This window comes from Fulmarus glacialis, unplaced genomic scaffold (genome assembly GCF_000690835.1).
Source record: "Fulmarus glacialis isolate BGI_N327 unplaced genomic scaffold, ASM69083v1 scaffold4063, whole genome shotgun sequence".
In the NCBI taxonomy this organism is placed as follows: Eukaryota; Metazoa; Chordata; class Aves; order Procellariiformes; family Procellariidae; genus Fulmarus; species Fulmarus glacialis.
Window position 1 is genome coordinate 1 of NW_009202104.1, and position 17,879 is coordinate 17,879.

General features: G+C 48.4%; 1 protein-coding gene across 1 annotated transcript; it reads right to left on the bottom strand.

Annotated features, from left to right (window-relative positions):
• Positions 1-7,913: 7,913 nt before the first annotated feature.
• Positions 7,914-17,697, bottom strand: MKS1 (Meckel syndrome, type 1; the record flags this gene model as incomplete). The annotated part of the gene is made up of 15 exons (XM_009574156.1): positions 7,914-8,020; positions 8,522-8,619; positions 8,702-8,784; positions 9,529-9,662; positions 10,232-10,339; positions 11,464-11,533; positions 12,350-12,420; positions 13,218-13,280; positions 13,803-13,845; positions 14,756-14,812; positions 15,707-15,815; positions 16,249-16,353; positions 16,675-16,803; positions 17,014-17,111; positions 17,542-17,697. Coding segments are annotated over 15 exons (1,431 nt in total), but the record flags the coding sequence as incomplete, so codon positions are not given.
• Between the last annotated feature and the right edge of the window lie 182 nt (positions 17,698-17,879).

Here is a 17,879-nt window from a genome sequence, read left to right on the forward strand (position 1 = left end):
GTGTTCCTGCAGGGGAAGGTACCAGCTTTCCTCCCAGAGGATTTGAAGCTCCGGCTCCCATCAAATACACATACTAGCTCGAAAATCAGCTCCTCGCACACTAAGAAGTGGAAGAGGCATCTGCGTCTGTCTTTGGGCCACCACCATCTAGGTGTCTTTCAAGAGCGCTGATATCAAGGGATGATTGTGGACACCTCAGCTGGGAGTGCAGGAGCAGGGTCTCACTGCACAGAGAGGTCTCGCTGGTGGAGCTTAAGTGCTGGGCACAGCTGTATGGGTTACCTCAACCCAGCCAGCTGTTGCAGCATTTCTCATGTTTGTGCTGCACTTATTTACTGCAGCTTGTTTGGGCAGGGGCTCACTTCACCCACACCCCCATGCGGGGGGCACAGAAGACCTCGTTGCTGCAAATCACTCTAATGCCAAGGATGGTCTCACCCACGGAGGGACATACAAAGCCACTATAATACAGCAAGGAAAAGCCCACGTCTAGTGTCCTCCCGCATCACGGCAGCTCAGCTCTCCACTGCCCACGACTCCCTGCCTCTGCCTCCACCTCCCCAAACACCTCTCTGCCTCCTGCCAAGGGAAGAGGCTGTTCCTTGGACGGCTCCACGTGCCCCACGCTCTCCACGCTCACCCTTCCCCAAGGCAGGTGGGAAGGGTGAAGCCTTCCAGACCCAGCTCTCCATCCTCACCTCTCACCAGAGCCAGGACCCCACGCTCTGGCTGTCCCAGCTGAGGCTGTGGATGGGTCTGACCATGCTTTTATCTATTGTCACACTGGAGCATCCTTTCCCCTGCTAGAGCTAATGCTGAACAGCTCATCCTGCCTGTCCCCTCGTGGCACCACTGTGGCCCCACGGCTCGGCTCTCTCCACGTTGCCACTGCTCAGGATGCCGGGCAGATCTCCAGCACTAACATCAGGCTACCAGAGCAGGGACCCCTGCTAGCAAGACAGGTCAGCACCTTCCTCCATGCCAGACATTGAGCAGGACCACCCCGCCTCCGTCTGAAGTACCCTAGCTAGGTCCCATCAAAAGGCTCCCAAATAAACATTTTCCTCCTCTCCTAAGCTCCACAGAGTACCATGGAAGCCAGCATTCCCACTTTGCAAACTTCCCTGCCTGCTGCACAACAGCCTTTCCCATTTCCAGTCCCAACAGCTTCTCACCTCCAGTGAGGACTGCAGGTCCCCTCTCCCTTCCAGCCAGCCCCCATCCACGCGCCCTCCCTCCAGTGCTGGGTGCCACCACCCGTCTTACACAGGGCACTAGAGAGGGCTGCAGGGGCTTTGTTGTGTGGCAAGAGCTGAGACAGTGGACAGAGCAGCCTCTGACCTCAAGAACTGAGACATGGCTGCAGGGAGACCGGCTCCCCAAGAACCCTGGAGGTGCAGGGACTACGCGGAGGAGGCTCAGACAGCTCTTCATTCGGGCTGCAGGCAACAGGGACTGCAAAAAAAAGAAGTCAGAGACACACCTCACTTTAACAGCACCTGTGTCTGCAGCACTTGATGTATTGACGAGCTTCCAGGTGAGTCAGGAAGCTGACAGCAACTGAAAATGCAGCACAGAAACCCGAGGAGTCACACATGCTCCACTTACACATGAAAAATTACAAAGGTATTTTGAGCAGAGGTTGCAGGATGGCTGGGGAAGTCTGCGGCTGATCTAAGATCGATCCTGCTGTTTCTGAGGACGTGCCTCCATCAGGAGAGACTGGACTGCTGGAAGAGCTCAGACATGCACAACAAGGGGGTGCAGAATCAATCCTCACCAGAAATGTAGAGAAAAGCAAGCCCTTGGCCCTGAGTGAGGCTGACAGTGCGGACATGACTGAAATCCAGAGCTCAGCCAGGCTCCACGTGACACGGGAGCGGGGGCTGCAAGACTTGCAGCTTGGCTGCAGCTCAGAAACCACCTGAAGCCGTTCATTCACTTTGCAGCCACTGCTGCCACTTCAGGGACACTATTCCCTTTGGCGGGACAGGACAGAGATCCTGGAGCGGCCGGCCAGGAACAGACTGGAAAGCTGTTCAGGGAGGGCAAAGACCAGAGCCACTGAGCCCAGCAGTGCTGAGGGAGCCAGGGAGACCTACTCGCTGCCAAGAACATGGGCCAAGTCTTGTGGCCTGGGAGAGACAGGACCTCAGAGGCAATGCAGGGATGAGCTAATTACGATGGGCTACTCCACATCACCTCCCTGTACCCCAGCACCCCGCTGCCTGTGTGTGCCCATGCCAACACAGAGATGCTGGGCAGGGGAGGAGCGGTGCAGGGAAAGGCGCATATGACCGCAGTCACAAGCGGCTCCAGCCGACAAGCTGCAGGTTCCCTCTCCCCGTGCTAGGGGAGCAGAGATGGTGCCAACGGTGATTACTCCAAATGGTTGTCTCCATGCCAAGTGTCATTAAAAAGTTGCTCTTGAAAAGCTAATATAGTCTACTATCTCATGTGCCCAAGCAACAGGAGGATGCTTTGCCATCACTTCTCCGAGGACAGGACTCCTGTCTCTACACTGCCTGTGGGGCAAGAGTCCAGCCCAGCCGCGTAGGAGTGGGGGACGTCAGTAAACAAGGGAGATGACGTTAGAACGGAAGGGAAACTGTGCTATGACTCGCAGAGATTGAGGTAGGCCACCCAGAAAGGCATCTGACTGTTGTGGAAAAAAGGGAAGAGCTGTGCCCTCTGCACGGGGGGTTTCTTCCCAGGCTGCAGTTTTTGGCCAGCCCAGGTTGGCAGGGCACGCCGCATCCACGCCACCCAGCTGTTTTGCACACCTTGCACCATCTCAGGGTGTTTCTGCTCAGCCCAGCGTGCCTAGCAAGGCCAGGAGCCCCGGGAAGGTGGGGATGGCACAGGCTGGTGTCATGGTATCACAGCTCAGCTCTGCTTTCACGGGGTGAAGGGCTGCAGGGGTGCACAAGGGAGCACAACAGCTTTTGTGCTAATAGTGAGGGGCAGGGGGCATAGGTGAGTGCAGAGAGAAAGCAGGGCCAAAACTACATCCAGGATTAAACTACAGAAAGGAATAAACACAGATCTAAACGCATACAGAGATCTGTGTGTGACATGCACACAAAGAAGAAAAAGTCAAAATGGGACAGGAGACGGGAAAGGATGGAGAAGGAGAGGTGACCGAGGGGAAAAGGCAGGGAGTCCAGCCCTTGCAAGCACAACTGCGGTGGAAAATGTTGGACATTGCAAGCAAAGCGTTGAGAAGCAAGCTGGGCTCACAGTTTCCAGCAGCAGCAGGAAAAGCGGCCGTTCACTTGGGTCTACAGCTTGTCTGACCTCTCAGACTCCCAGTGCCATCTCCAGAGCTGTAAGAGAGCATCACAGCGCTCACAAGGAGACCAGCAGCAGAGAACAAGCTATCACAGTCACTGGCAGTGTGGGACGGGAACCCCCCAGAGAAACAATAACCACCTGGCAGGAATCACACGCTCCCTCCTCCTCACGCCTCCAACAGTCGCCTGACAACAGGCTTTGCTCAGCTCATGCACAAGCTGCCACCGTCAATTGCTCTGTACAAGAAAATTTGCTACAGCAAAAAAAACCCCAAACATCTGGAATGGACGATCTGTAGTCTCCATCTTCATGTAAAGAATAGGTTGAACAAACATCTCTCAGGCTTTGATTTAGTCAAGGTGATGTTGCCTGAAGGAGAGCAGTGGACTAGATCTTGATATCCAGCTTGACCTTTCTGGCTTTCTAAGGCTGGATTAAGTCACTGGAAATCCACCTTTCCCACCTGCCCAAAGGACCGATCCGCTCATTCTCAGATCTGGAAAGCTTGAAACAACTCGGAATTGCACACCTCCAAGACAATCTTCTCTCTCACACAATGGAAAAATTCTCCCAACTGTTTTGAAAGTCAGATTTTTTTTTTAAGAACTTGTGAATAACCATAGAGAAGTCTGAGTCTCTCAGTCCTTTCTGAGTTTTTGTATGACTCTAGAAAAGGATCTTGACAGATGAGAGAGAAAGGGAAGTACCTCCAGTCTACATGGCACTAGGGTTCACTTTAACCAAAGCAGTGATTTCAATGCAGGAAAAGGGGCACACAGACACTTATTTTTTGACTGATCCAATGAAGTGTGATTTTGCTGGGGTCAGCTGTACCCTGCCTTGCATTGAAATATTGACATTAGCTTTAGAGAACACAGGCTGCACCTTAAGAAGACAATAAGCATAATAAAAAGGCAGCTGGGGCTGAAAGGCCACTTCACTGCCAGGAGAGGGCCTGCAGGGAGCTTTCCTCTGATACTCCAACCCAGTGGCTGAAATTAAAATATATTGAGCCAACAAGCAGCCTCCAGTAGTTGTTTAATAATGACCATTTAAACCCCACAGTGCAGATAAAATACGCCTCTCCCTCCCCACGCACCATGCAGCAACAAGACAAATCTCTGCAGGACGCACGCCTGCTGCAGCTCCTTCTCCCCCAGAGCTGGCAGCTCCGCTTCGCACGCAGCCCAACATCCTTCCCAAACACACCTCCTCGGTGCACGTGCTCCGGCTGCCGGGATGGCAGTATGGAAGGTGGGCAGCACAGCCCACCCTCCCAGGCCAGAATGTCCCCAGCAGTCACAGCGCTGTGTCCCTGGCCCATCACAAGCACTGGAATGGGACCAAGCCAAAGGGGTGTTTGAGGTTTGCCGACAAGGCTCTAGTTTGAAGTTATCACAGCCCAAATCTTCCTCAGTTGAGAGCAAAACTCATTCCTGGGGTCTGACTTCTTTGGTGGAAAGCTGTTCCCCCAGTCACATGAATGACTCATTCTAGGTTTTCTTTTTCTGTTACATTTACACTGGAATTTCTAATGGCTGCTGATTTGCATCATGCAAGCTCTGCCAACTGCCCACAGCCTTTTCGTCCACCAAGCCGACATTTCTGCAATTACCCTTTGTTTGCATAGTTTATTTAATGAGATGCCCAGAAGGCCCCTAGGGACTTTCAGCTGGCTCCTGCCCCCATCCAGACCACATTACTGGTAAGGTTGCAGGATTCAGCCTCAGCATATGCCCGTTCAGCTGGAAGTTCAGCTGGCACTCAAAAAACCATCACAGCTCCAGTCTGCCCTGAAGGAAGAAACCAGCGACATTGCTGCAGCTGATGTAGCCAGAGCTGGGGGGCTGCTGGCCATGCACCGGGGACAGCACAGACCTCCGAGTCTCACTGCTAGACCCACTCTGGTCCCCCCAGGAGTCTGCAGCACTGCCTCACCTGCGCCTGCTGCGGGCTCCTCCTGCCCCCCAGCCTCCCTCCATCTTCAGCTCACGGCCTGCCAGGCGCCCCGTCCCAACTGGTGCCCTCCCGTCCCAAGCTCTTGGCACCCGCAACGGACCCTGCCTCTCCCTTCTCCTGCTGAGTTTCACTGCAAGGCACCCCTCCGGTGCAAACAGCAGGGACACTTCTGTACAGGGGAAATCCTCACGGCTCCAGGGAGATCACTGGCCTCCCCTTCTGCCTGTCCCCATGGGCCATCTGCTATTTCATCCGTGCATACCTGGTGGATGCCCGACCCCCCATTCCAGCTGTCTGGGCTCCTTGCCAAGCTCCGAGCACAAGCCCTGCACCACATGCCGGTTTTGATTAAAAGATCAGTGACATTTTCATACATGTACATGTCTATGGAAATTTGCTAGTTTAATTTATAAAAGGGCATATTCAAAGAACATTTGCTGAAGGCTTTCTCCAAAACATCTTTTATGAGCACCACTTTGTCCTGTCAGGCCAAGGAGGCTGCAAGCATGAAAGTGAAAAACTGTTAACAATGTCTTATTTTGGAAAAATTGCTTCTTTGGTTATAGTAATTTTTTATTTTAAAATTTTGCTCTCTTGAGTTTCTGTAAGATCTTACACTATTCAGAGTTTTGGCTAGCAAAACTAGCATCATTATATAAGCCTTACTGCATCTCTGTGTAACCTTAACACTCAATACAGCAAATCCTATAAATGTGCTGAGCAACGAGGATGAGTCAGGAACCTGATCTTCTAATTAGAAGAGTCCACCCTCTAACAGGATCTGCCTTTGGCATCATCTCAATCAGAAAGGTGTTTTGTTACTTTATTGATAAAAAGAATATTCTCTTAACCTTGTAACTCAATCCTGAAAAGGGCTTCAGAGACGTGCAATTCAGCTATTAGTGATAAGCACAACAGAAACACCCAGAAGGAAATTAAGTATGGCTTAGATAGCATGCAATAAACATACAGTGCCATGATGTGAATTATGTTAAAAAAAAAGAGATAGCGAGCACTACATACTCACTGAACACTTTTCATCCTGGGTACTGGGTGGGTCAATCTCTGTGAAACGTGACTGTATCGTTAAAGACCATGACAGCGCACACACCTCAATCACATCATCCAGCTCTAGGCCAAGGACACTCTGCTCTGCTTACAGGCCACGCGATCGAATGCATGCTGGCAGCCTCTTCCATCAAAAAGGAGGGGTAGCAGACGATGAAGGTGAGCAAAAATCCTCTTTTATAATTGAAATTGCCAGACCCATTCAAGCTGCCAGACAGATCTAGGAATTACAACAAAGGTCAAGGAGGAACAAACCCAGGATTTTGGTTTTCCCAGTGAAGGCTGGGACAAGATCAAAATGGCAAAAAGGGAGTGAGGAAGACAACAGAGCGCCAGGGAAGAGGGGGATGGTTCTAAAAATCACACACATGGCTGCAACCGTGAGTCTCATGTTCCCTGCGAAGGAGGAACGTGCAGAGCAAGAGGAGGAAGGCCAATTCCTATTTCATATTCTACCTGTGAATTCTAACTTTACAGACACATTCAGGCCTGCATGATTTTTCTTCCTACCCCTTGTTTTGGGAGCAGAGGTGGAGAACACATGGAAAAGTGACTCGAGCACAAGTCAACACAGCACTGTCAGTCTGCAGGTAGCCTCGCTCCTGTGAACTTGAGACAGGAACAAGAACAGGGAAGAAAAAAAAAAAAAAAAAGAAAAAAAAAGAGTCTGAGAAAAGAACAAAAGAAACTGGGTAAAAACTGGGTACACACACGCTTCCCCAGTAAGCAATGCAGTGTACTGCAATCAGAGGTGGAACAATGAACCATAGCTCAAATGAACAGCTTGAACAGTTCAAAGTTCAGCTGCTGAGTAAATGTTATAATCTGCTCTCGTTGTCTGCAAACCGTCCAGCCCAGCCAACGTCCTGCTATGAACTAAGGGGAATGCATGTTTTCAGTTGTATTCTTGAACAAAGAATCCTCCTGCTCATCACTACAGGACCAGAAATGTAATGGGCACATACAAGGAAATACAGAATGTAACCCTTTTCTCCAGTTCTCAATCTGTCAAACTTTATTCCCTTGCTTTGCTTTCGTGTATTGCTGGTGGCAGAGAGCTCTCTCTAGGAATGAATCAATCTTAAGGCACAGGTGGACAGTTTCAGTTTACTATTGACTGACCTATAGCTACAGATGCTGACAATGATTATCAGCACTTCTCAAGAAGTTATCTACTCATTAAATCTCAAACAGCATTCATGCCTTGACCTTCAACATCACCCTCTTCTTTAAGAAGAAAACGAAATTTACCAAGTCATGTAGACTCAAAATTTTTCTAATCATTTACTATTCAATTCCTGAAAAGGTGTTAAAGGGTTCACAGGTCAGTATTTCAGTCTGCTCAGCAGAAATGTGAACAATTAACTGTATTGTTAGGGCCTGGTAACAAAATGCCTTGAAAAAATGGGGCTCCTTCCACAGGAACCTGTGGAAATGCAAAGATTCTGGGTCTGGATGCGTTACAGACTCCTTCCCCACCCAGGGAAAATGACAAAGGGCGAGCTTCAAAAGCTTCCAGGCACCAGCACTGTGACTCCTGCTGAAAAATGGAGAGAAGATGCTGAGTGCTCCCAGGCAGTGGAGGTGGTCGATCATGGTTCCTGAGACTGGTGCACAGTGGAGGCAGAGGTGCTGATGAGGTCTTGAGGAAGGCTCTCGCGTGCTTCCTGCATCCGGCGCCGTGCCCTCTGGAAAGCCTCTGCAACACAGCAGGTGACAGCAAGCCCGAATGCATCAGACAGCCTCAGGAAAGGGGAGGGATGAGTCTGTCCAGTGAACATCATCTCTGCCGGAGCAGGAGTCTCACTTCCTATTACTAAGTTCCACCAACAAAGCACCTAGTTCTTGCTGCTCTCTTCACTTCTTGCTAGCACTGTCTTTGCTCTGTGCGTAATGGAATCAGAGACAGAGCCTGTGCATCAGCGCCACAAGCGACGCTCAGTGCCAGGTAAGACTGGGCAGCCCAGCCCAGGCTTTGCCCTCACAGAGTGGTTATCCCTCCTGCCTGCTGAAAGCTGATGCCTCCTGAAGTTTCCAGCTCAGATCAGAACATTTAACCTCTACTATGCACTCAGAGAGCTCATGGGGGGGCAATTATCCCCACTGTAATGGATTCTCCTGAAATATCCTGCCCATTCTGTAAAAACGGGGCAAAAGTGAGCCAAAGGCTCGCCAGGGAGAATGACACTGAAAGCCCTACCCAAAACGTTGTAGACAGAGCTCTGCTGGCTGAAGCCTCCAAGCCGGTCCAGTACACTCTGCATGCGCTGCCTCAGGGCACTGGTTTCCAGAAAGGCTCTGCACAGAAGTACAGTAGGAGTTCAGGGCTGCCAAAACACAGCACACAAGATGGAGCTCGTACTCACTTTGCTGCACTTACTTAGACTGCTGCAGGCAGTAAAGCCTGAACGTGACGCTCCCTGTTGTCTCTGTGCGAAAACCAAAGCGGCTCAGACGCTCCCCCTGCAAAGACGGCACAAGTTAGAATAACTACAGCTGGCAACCTGCTGCAGCAGGCTGACCCTAGTGAAAACAAGCCTGTCCCACCAGGAGCATGCACTCCTGTGGGCACAGAGTCTCTGCCTTCCCTGCTGCACACAGAAAGTGCGGTCAGAAAGAAGGGCAGACAGTTCCAGGCTGTGCTGAGGGCAGGACCTAAACACTAGCAAGCTGATAGTGCAGTGCTGGAGGAAGATTTAAACAACTGCATCAGGGCTCCTTCCCACACAAAGCTGCTACTAAGATCAACTTGCTCATTACACCAGCAAGCACCTCTGCAGCTTTCTTTAGAATGTGAAATTTCTGCCTGCCTCATACCCATTGGCTTCTTGACTCGGGAAACTGTTCCAGGCACAGTACAGCCCAAATTCCTTACAAAAACACAGGAAGAAGTTTATAGCTGGTAACAAACGCTGACCTGACAGACACTTTCTGGACAGGACCAGCACAGGCATGGGTAAGTCAAAGCTTTGGTCCATGTTCACCCACTTCTCTAAGCGGCAAACACTTCAGAAGGCAAAGAGCTCTGCCTCAGCGTTTGCCGCTCCTCTGTTCATGACTACAAGTCTCACAGAGGAGACATTTCTTTAGTCAGAGGGACGGACCTCATCCTTGTTCAAATCTGGTCCAGGCTATCCACAGACATCTGAAGCCAAGAACATCATCTACCATCTCCCAGCAAGAGCAATGCCCTGCAGCTAAGCCCACCTTGAAGGTTGATGGTATCCTGATGTAGGTTATGTCCTCCAGCTCAGGAGATCCACCAATGAAAAATCTCCTCAGCTCAGCGACTGTCCCCAGCTCCACAGGGCGCCAGGTAGGGATGGTGAGCACGTGGAGACCTGGCCCAGGACAATAGGACAGCTTAGCAGCTATGACCAACAGTCTATTCAAAGTCACAGAGGACAACACGGTAGATGGACACCTGCTGACCCAAACCACAGTAGGCTGGAAATGGAAACACTGCACGGTATCTCTATAACATTTTCCCCATGAGTCAGCCCCATACAGTCTCACAGCCAGCGCTGGAAGTACCCCCTGCCCATGAGGAGCAACTCCTTACTACATGTGGGTATCAGAATAGTTGTGACCCTCAGATTCCATGTGGGACAGAGAGGGCTATACGACTGTTGTAAAGATGGATATGTAGCATCGCCCCAGAGCTTTATCACACAAAATTTTGTGACGGAACCACTGAAGGAGCAAGGACAGCAACGCATGATGCGTCTCAACAACACGGAAGAACGGTGCAGGATGCATCAAATCCTTCTTTGCTGCCCCACAGACAGCTAACTATCCTCTTCAGTATGCAAAGGCAAAGCCTCCCCAGGACCAGCTGAATCCATTCCCAAGAGAACTGCTCAACTCATTCTCCCAGACAATTAACATAATGCCCCGAGTTATGTTTTACCTGGAGATGCTGGCAGCACCAAAGAACCATATCCTTCAACGCGATACCTCTGCCAGAAATCCAGGGACAGGACCTCAAAGTAGAGAACAGGCCACTGAGGGAGACTGTCTGCAAGGAAGGGGAGCAGATCACAGCTTTGTGAAGGAGAATATTACAGAGAAAAAAAAAATGCTGAATGCCTAATTCCACTAGTAGGAAGTCCCTTCTATATTTCTTCTACAATGACTAACCTAGATGTATGGGTGATTATTTTCCCCTGTAAAAGCTGAACCCTCAGATTTGAGGATGAAAACAGAATTATTGATAAGGTGTTAAAAATTTGGGAAAATTAATTGTTTTGAGAGCAAGTCCAAACTGGTTCCTCAATTATCTTTGAGCAGACAAGATGATTTTTTGTGAATGATCTGATGCCAAACAGGGGAACCTTTTTGTCTCTGACTTTTCCCACCATTATTGGGGGATTATTAACTTGGACTCTCCTACAGGTCTCCAAGCATTTCTTTCTTCCACGGTGAAACAAACTCATTGTGTTTATGATGAAAATTCATTAGTGATGGTTGAATACTCAAATTCATTAGTGTTGGTTGAATACTCAAATCCAATGCGTACACTGGATTCAAGTGGCAAGGCATGCCACAAAGCTGTCCCTAGCAATTGCAATCCAAAGAGCAACGGGGTTGGTGAGGAAGCAGCAGTAGCGTAGTGAAGCAACAGGAATAGGCAGCAGAGAAGCCCAGCTTAAAATAGAGCTGGAAGTTTCAAAGTGACATAAACTATACAAAGATTATACAGGTCACTGAGTGTGTCTACAAACATAAGACTCAGAGTTTTAGTTGTGTACAAAAAAGCTGCCTGTTTCTTCTGCTGCAGAGTCCCAGGGCTTTATGCCGTACACCAGGCGTGGCAACACAGACCTGTATGTCAGGCATTTTGAGACAGACAAGCTAAGATCCAAGTAGTTTTGCAACCGGATAAGGCTGAATACAGCCTGAAAACAGAGCAACATCAATGAATCCATACAACTGCTAACGCATTGCTGGGCAGGGCAAATATAGTATGTATCCAGAGGTTGTGCGGTGACAGGGTGAACATTTGCTGAATGAGCAACATTTCCCTTTGTTTAAATCTGTCCTTTCATCTTGGCGAGGGGCCAACGTGCCAGACAGCATGATGCCTACACGGTGATCAAAAGATTTCAGAGCTTCACATTTCAGAGCAACAAGGAAACACACCTTCCGATTCGTCTCCTTGGGTGAAAAACATCTCCAAAGTGAAGGGGTAGCAGAAGTATGCCACGTTATCCTAGAAAAGGAACAGGACAGAGAATCAGATTCCTGGACAAGAGAATTCATCACCAGCATTGCAGGGGGCACAGAAAGCAGGGAGAAAAGAACTACTAGTGGAAGAGAGGTAATGATCCCCAAACAAGATCAATCACATCACACTAACAAACACCTGACTGCATGATGGACTTGCATACACTCCCAAGTGCCATGTTGATGGAACAGCTGTTAAAAATAATGAAAAAGGGGAAAGATCAAACAACAATTCAGCCAGCTGCGTAACTACTGCACCGCCATAATCTTTACAGGACCCAAGCAAAATACGTCAAACAATGGTATTACTGAAATGTTGTATGATAATTATTTTTGTAATATGCAAACTAGCTCACATAAAAGACATTAAAAAGTTGATAAAATTCAAATTTTGTAAGAGAGGAGCTGGAGACAGCAATGGAACCAACTTCCCAGATAGGAGGAGGGGTTCATTTTGAGAAATCAATTTAGAGACTGTGTGCCCCAGGCAAGCCAGAACAATGCTTTGTTAACTCTGAGCATTTGAGAACACAAAAATCAAAAGCTCCAAAGGCAATCAATCAGCCAGAAGGAAGAAAAAAATGAGGTTCCAAAAACTGCTTTGAAGCAGTTTTATTTGGACACAGTGGCACCCTGAAAAATGGCAAGTATAACTAGAATGAGGAGAATCCCAAACACGCTCTGCCCTTGAAAAGAGCTCTCAAGTCAGGACCTATGCTGAATATATCTGTAGCTTGTTACACATGTTCCATTTCAGAGAATGCCTGTTCAAACTGCTCTGCAGGTCTGAAAGTGTCCTTACCCAGCCCACTGTCTTGGTGGCACAGGTCTGGGTCACTCCTGATAGCTGCTGGAACGCGGGGCTCGACCACTCTGGGAGAAGAGAACATGAGCACAGTGGTGAATGCTTTGGGTGAGAGGGTGGACTCACCAACCAGAGCAGCTCAAAGGAGAACTGTCAGTCCCAGATGACTGGGATAACAGCTAACATCACCCACACTGAATTTCCCTAGGTGTGTCCCACCCCGTCTTGTTCCAGGCAATAGCTGCTCCCCAGAACGCCCTGAACTGTCGATGAAAAGCACCAACTCCGTCTTAAGAGAAAAGTAGAACCTCATTTAAATGTACTGAGTAGCAAAAGCGGTACTTCTTCAGACAAACATCAGGGTATAACCAGAGAGGGGAGCCAGAGCCACAGCTTCAGGGGAATTAAACATGCAGCAGGATGTGCTTGTTAGTGCTGGGAACCTTATATATCAGTCAAAATTTAATATGTTAGTGTCAGCACAAAACATGAGAACATGATGGTAAGCACTGAAATCAGACAAGGTCACTGCTGAGATGGAGAAGACATGAAGGCTTTTCTCTGCAGTATAAGGAATAAACTTTGGGTAAACTGCTGGACACCATCACCACTGGTTGAGAAGCCAATGGACCTCTACGTCCCAGCCTGATTCGGAAGAGACGAGAGGGGAAGATGCTACTTTCTCCCAGACACGAGTTTAGTTCAAACAACTGACTTCTGCAATTTCAGCTCTGAAGACCTCTGACTAGATCCCAGCGCCAATGCTAACTTTTACTGACTTTCAGCAGAGCTGACCTAATGGACCAGCCAAAGCATGCTTCATTCCTTAAACTGCTCTAATATGGCTGGAAACGTGAATACTTACGGTTAGGCAGCTCCAGGAAGAAATGAACATAGAGGTTGTCGTACTCATAGCCTTGAGCTGAAACTGAGAGGGGAGAATGAACTTTAGCTGCTTGTTTCCACACAAACTCCTCCAGAACTCACTGTAGACTTTTGGGAGAGCCAACACCAATAACCTCAGGGACAACCAGTTACTGCTGGAAGCTGGGAAAAGCCAGGGTCTTCAAAGTAACAGAATATGACCCTCAGGGAAGATTCCTTCTCTAGACTAGCCCTGTCCCATATCACTAACCAGATTAGGGAGGTCACACGTTTAATTGCTTTCTTTGCTATAATCTCTATTAACTTCCCAATCTGCTCTCCTTTTTCAGATCTGTATGTCTTCCTAGAACAGCTGCAGTATTTGTAACCTTCAATCTGTTAATGCCACTCAAGGAGTTAGGCTGCAAAAACAGGGGAGGAGAAGGAAGGAGTAAAGGATTCTAGGGAGAGAATCACCTATTCTGGACCGGCCTGTGACCCAAGAATCCTTGAACCCTTTATAGCCTCAGCCATCCCAGCAGACCCAGATTTGCCCCTATAGTTACTGTTTATAAGAAGGACTCACCTATTTCTCCATTCACAAAAAGCCGCAGTGTACCAGGAAGAGTCTGGAAGAACAAGCAGATAAACAAGATAAAGAGCTCAATGACCACCGGTGGAACCTCATACAATCCCCTCCCAACAGGGTCTCACACAGATATTTCACAGATGTTCGTACATGAATGATTCACTCTGCTGGCCAGGTAGGAGTCAGGACTTCTCACATCACTTTCTAGAAATGAACAGTCCCTCTGGAGAGAGGCTCTCTAGAGACACCAAATTCCTGCACTGCAGGAGTTTACTATTCTGCAAATCAGTCTCTTACAGACTTCAAGATAAATATAAAATGTAGTGAGAAGTCACTTGCAGAAATCATAGCCCTGTTTCTCCTGTAGTGTTCCTGCTCTTGCCCAAGGTGGGGGGAGCGGGGGAAAGCATAGGACAAGCTGAGACACTCTATCAAAGAACAAGAAAGTACAACAACTTTCACACTTTGGCAAACAAGATTTGAGTAAAAAAGATGGCAGTCTGGGTAATTCAGTGAGAAGGGAAACTATGCATGAGTTTGGGGGTGGGAGGGACTGTTTACTTGAACAAAGTGGCACATAGATGTGTTTGACATTCAAGAAGTTAACAGCAATCACTATTCCAGAAGACAGTGATCCCGTTTCTTCTTAAAGTGTTATAGTCAAAGGCCTTCAGACAATGCATGCAGTCTCACAGAGACTGCAGCGTTCAGCACGCTCTGCTGCTGGTCCGACAGATGCAGGATGGATCTCTGCAGGCCCCATATCCATTGCAGCCTGTCCCTTTTGAGCCAATTTTCTGTTGGAAGCCACAAGGTAAAAGCTGCCAACACACCCCCAGAATGAGACAGTCTTTGGAGACTGTGGTACAAATGGCAGCAATGCTAACCAGGTCAACAGTCTCCAAAGGCAGCAGGGCTCCAGGTCCCTGCCGAGTGCTGCTGGTACTCACCATTTCAAATTCTGAGCCTACGAGACCACTGAGGTATTCCTTGTGCCGACCATACAGCTGAAAACACAGAACAAGCGGATTAGAAAAAGTGTCCTTTTGATTACATATGTTTTTACTTATTGCAAAAATTGTAATGGATATAACTTAAAACCAATTTAAACTGTTGACAGGTTTAGCACACAGGGTTTTTTTAATTATTATAGCAGATATAGTGAATATAAGAATCTAATAGAACAAAGATGCATAACTGCTAACACTGCATGGAACTTCAGAGAAGACCTCGTCAAAGGCCAATCTAAGGGAAGAAGAAGCTCTGAAGAATCAGATCTTAAATGACGTGTTAAAAACACAGGCATAAATTATTCCAATGAAATCAACAGATGGGAGATCAGTGTAGTGAAATCATGATTTCCTTATTGACCACAAAACCAGTAAGGAAATGTACAAATGAAAACCTAAAACATTAAGTACCTTTATAAACTGCCACAGCCAAAAAGGCAATTCAGAAAGATCAAGACATAAAATGAGATCCAAATATCCTAGGACATTATGGGTAACAAGAAATCATTCAATAAGTACAGAGGCAGCAAGAGGAAGACCAAGGAAAGGGTTTGCCCACTGCTCAAAAGGGAATGAAAACCATTGGCAGGTGACACTAGAAAGGCACTAATTTAGGTGGTTTCTTGCATCAGTTCTCACTACACAGATCACTGCAATCAGAGGCCAACACACCTAATAACCAACAAGGCCTCTACCTAGAGTAAGGAATGAACCGGTCAGGGAGTATTTGTTGGAGTTCTCAAATTGCTGGGCATGAGATGAGACTCACTGCCAGTGACATTCATTTTGTCAGCTTTAGGTGTCTACAGCACTAACAATTATATCTACATAAGGGTCTGAGCTCTCTCTCAGGAGAACTAGTCAATATGATCAGTGGAGGCCGGTCCTTACGTCTCTGAACACACGCTGCTCGCGTTCCTCCTCCTCTGGCTGCACTTGGACAGACGCATTCTCAATGGTGTATTTCCACACCTCTCGCTTCTCTCCATCCAGCTCGATCCTGCAAGGGCCCCAAAACACATGGGCAAGACTCCCCCATTATGCAAGAAAACAGGCACAGGCAGCAACAGCATCAACTGTGCCATCCTGACACAGCAGTCCCCCCTCCACCAGGCCTGTGCAGTAACACAAGGGCACTAACGGCCCTCTCCTCACTCCCAAGTGCCTGCCAGCAGCAATGACTCAAAAAGGGAGACTTGCTTGTGTCCAGCATATGCATAACCTGTATCCCTAGGGACTGGCACCAAAGCCCCACACATCACATATGCAGTGACACCAAGCACAAGTACACAATAATCTTCTCTTAGAAATCTCTGGAATAAAACTAAAAAAAATCCCTCAATTTAAGTGCTGATCCTGAAGGGTGACCAGGAAACAGCCGTTTCAGCCCCCTGTATCAGTCCCACAAGAGGTACCAGCCCTGTCCCACTCACCGGTAGGCTCCTTTGGTGCCAGTAAAATCAGGCTTCACTGTGATTACCCCATTACCGTCCACCTTGATTGTGCAAAGAACATGTTCGTACTCCCTGTGACCAAGCCTAATGGAAGACGTCAAGAAACACAGTCTAAACAGAGAAGACGGACACTCTCTTGCTCTGGAACAGCAGAGCTGGTAAAGGCACATGGGGGTACAGAAGGGAACAAACACACCCATACTTTTCTACACTAGTTTAAGAAGCGTTTTGGAGGGATACACTCAGTTACCTCCCAACTGAGGAAAGTGGCAGAAAGAAATAGCCCGAGTTACTGAGCTCTTGGAATTCTCTCCCCTTAACTAATGAAAGAAACAGGAGATTTGAGTAAGGAGGGAAGATGGGTTTCCTGCTGGGAAATTAAGATCACTTCAGGATTTTACTTACTTCCCATAAGGTCCCAAGTCTCCCATGATGTACATGGTCTGGACAGGAGTGTTAATCACATGATTGTTCTTTATAAATTCTTCTGAGGGTTCCCAGGTGATGATTTTGGACTTTAGAGAACTTGCTTCTCTGTCAACAACAGAACAGCACAAGTCACAGCTCACCTCAGCAGCCCAGCACAGGCAGCACCGAACCCCCCACAACTAGGAGTCAAATTGCCAGATTCCAAGTGCGACACAGCTCAAGCCACCAACTTCCATGGACCAGGCTGCTCCGCAGCTGGGGCACCAGCACCAGAAAACCTGCATGAGCAAGCTCCGAGCCCCAGTTTGCACTCACATTGGCCTATGGTCTTGTCTTCTCCTCCTCACATTGGCCATCCTCTCTGCCAGATACGATGGCACCTCATGATCTGAGTCAGTTACCTTCTGGCAGTGCTGGAAGAGAGAAACAGACCAGAACTAGCTTAATTATAACAGGACACCTTTCCCAAACACAGCTCCACTCTTGGAGAAGAGAACAGGTACATACGCACCCACGTGCAAGGAAAAACTGCTAAAAGACTGTAGATTTCATTCGCTGTTCTTGTGGCAAAGCACAGCTAAGCTTCACCCAACAAGTTACCTATAGAGCAATGCTACAAAGCCAACTCCTTCCAAGCTGCCCTGACCATCGTTCTGAAACTGGGAGATCTCATCCCAGGTCTGGGGCACCAGGTGAAGCTGCTTTGCAGAAGCAGTATGTTCTCCTGCACACAGGATGTCTGCTTGCTTCTGCATGGCCAAGAACTGACAAATGTTCCCTCTGCAGTAGGCCTGGTTTTGACAAACACTGCTACATAGATTATGCGTAACTAAGAGCTGGTACCTCCTCTAGGTTGGTGAATCGGTCATGATCAGTGTAGGTGAAGATGCGACAGTTCTTCCGACCTCCAGCTTTCTCCAGTTTCAGGATCTCCTCATGGTACTGCTGGTCCAGGGGAGTCTGGCAGGCTGACTCATTTTGGTACAGATCCACCTCAAACTGAGAGCACCACAGGTAAAGCGCGAAAGCTGCCTTTCACCAGCATTGTCAGAGCCACGAGCACTTTTCAGCTAAGATTTCCAAAGCCACCACAGAGAAAGACAAGATCCTTTGGGAATCCCAGCAAACAACCCGAGCTCCGGAGCAGCTCCCACACTGCTCAGACACGCGGTGCCCAACAG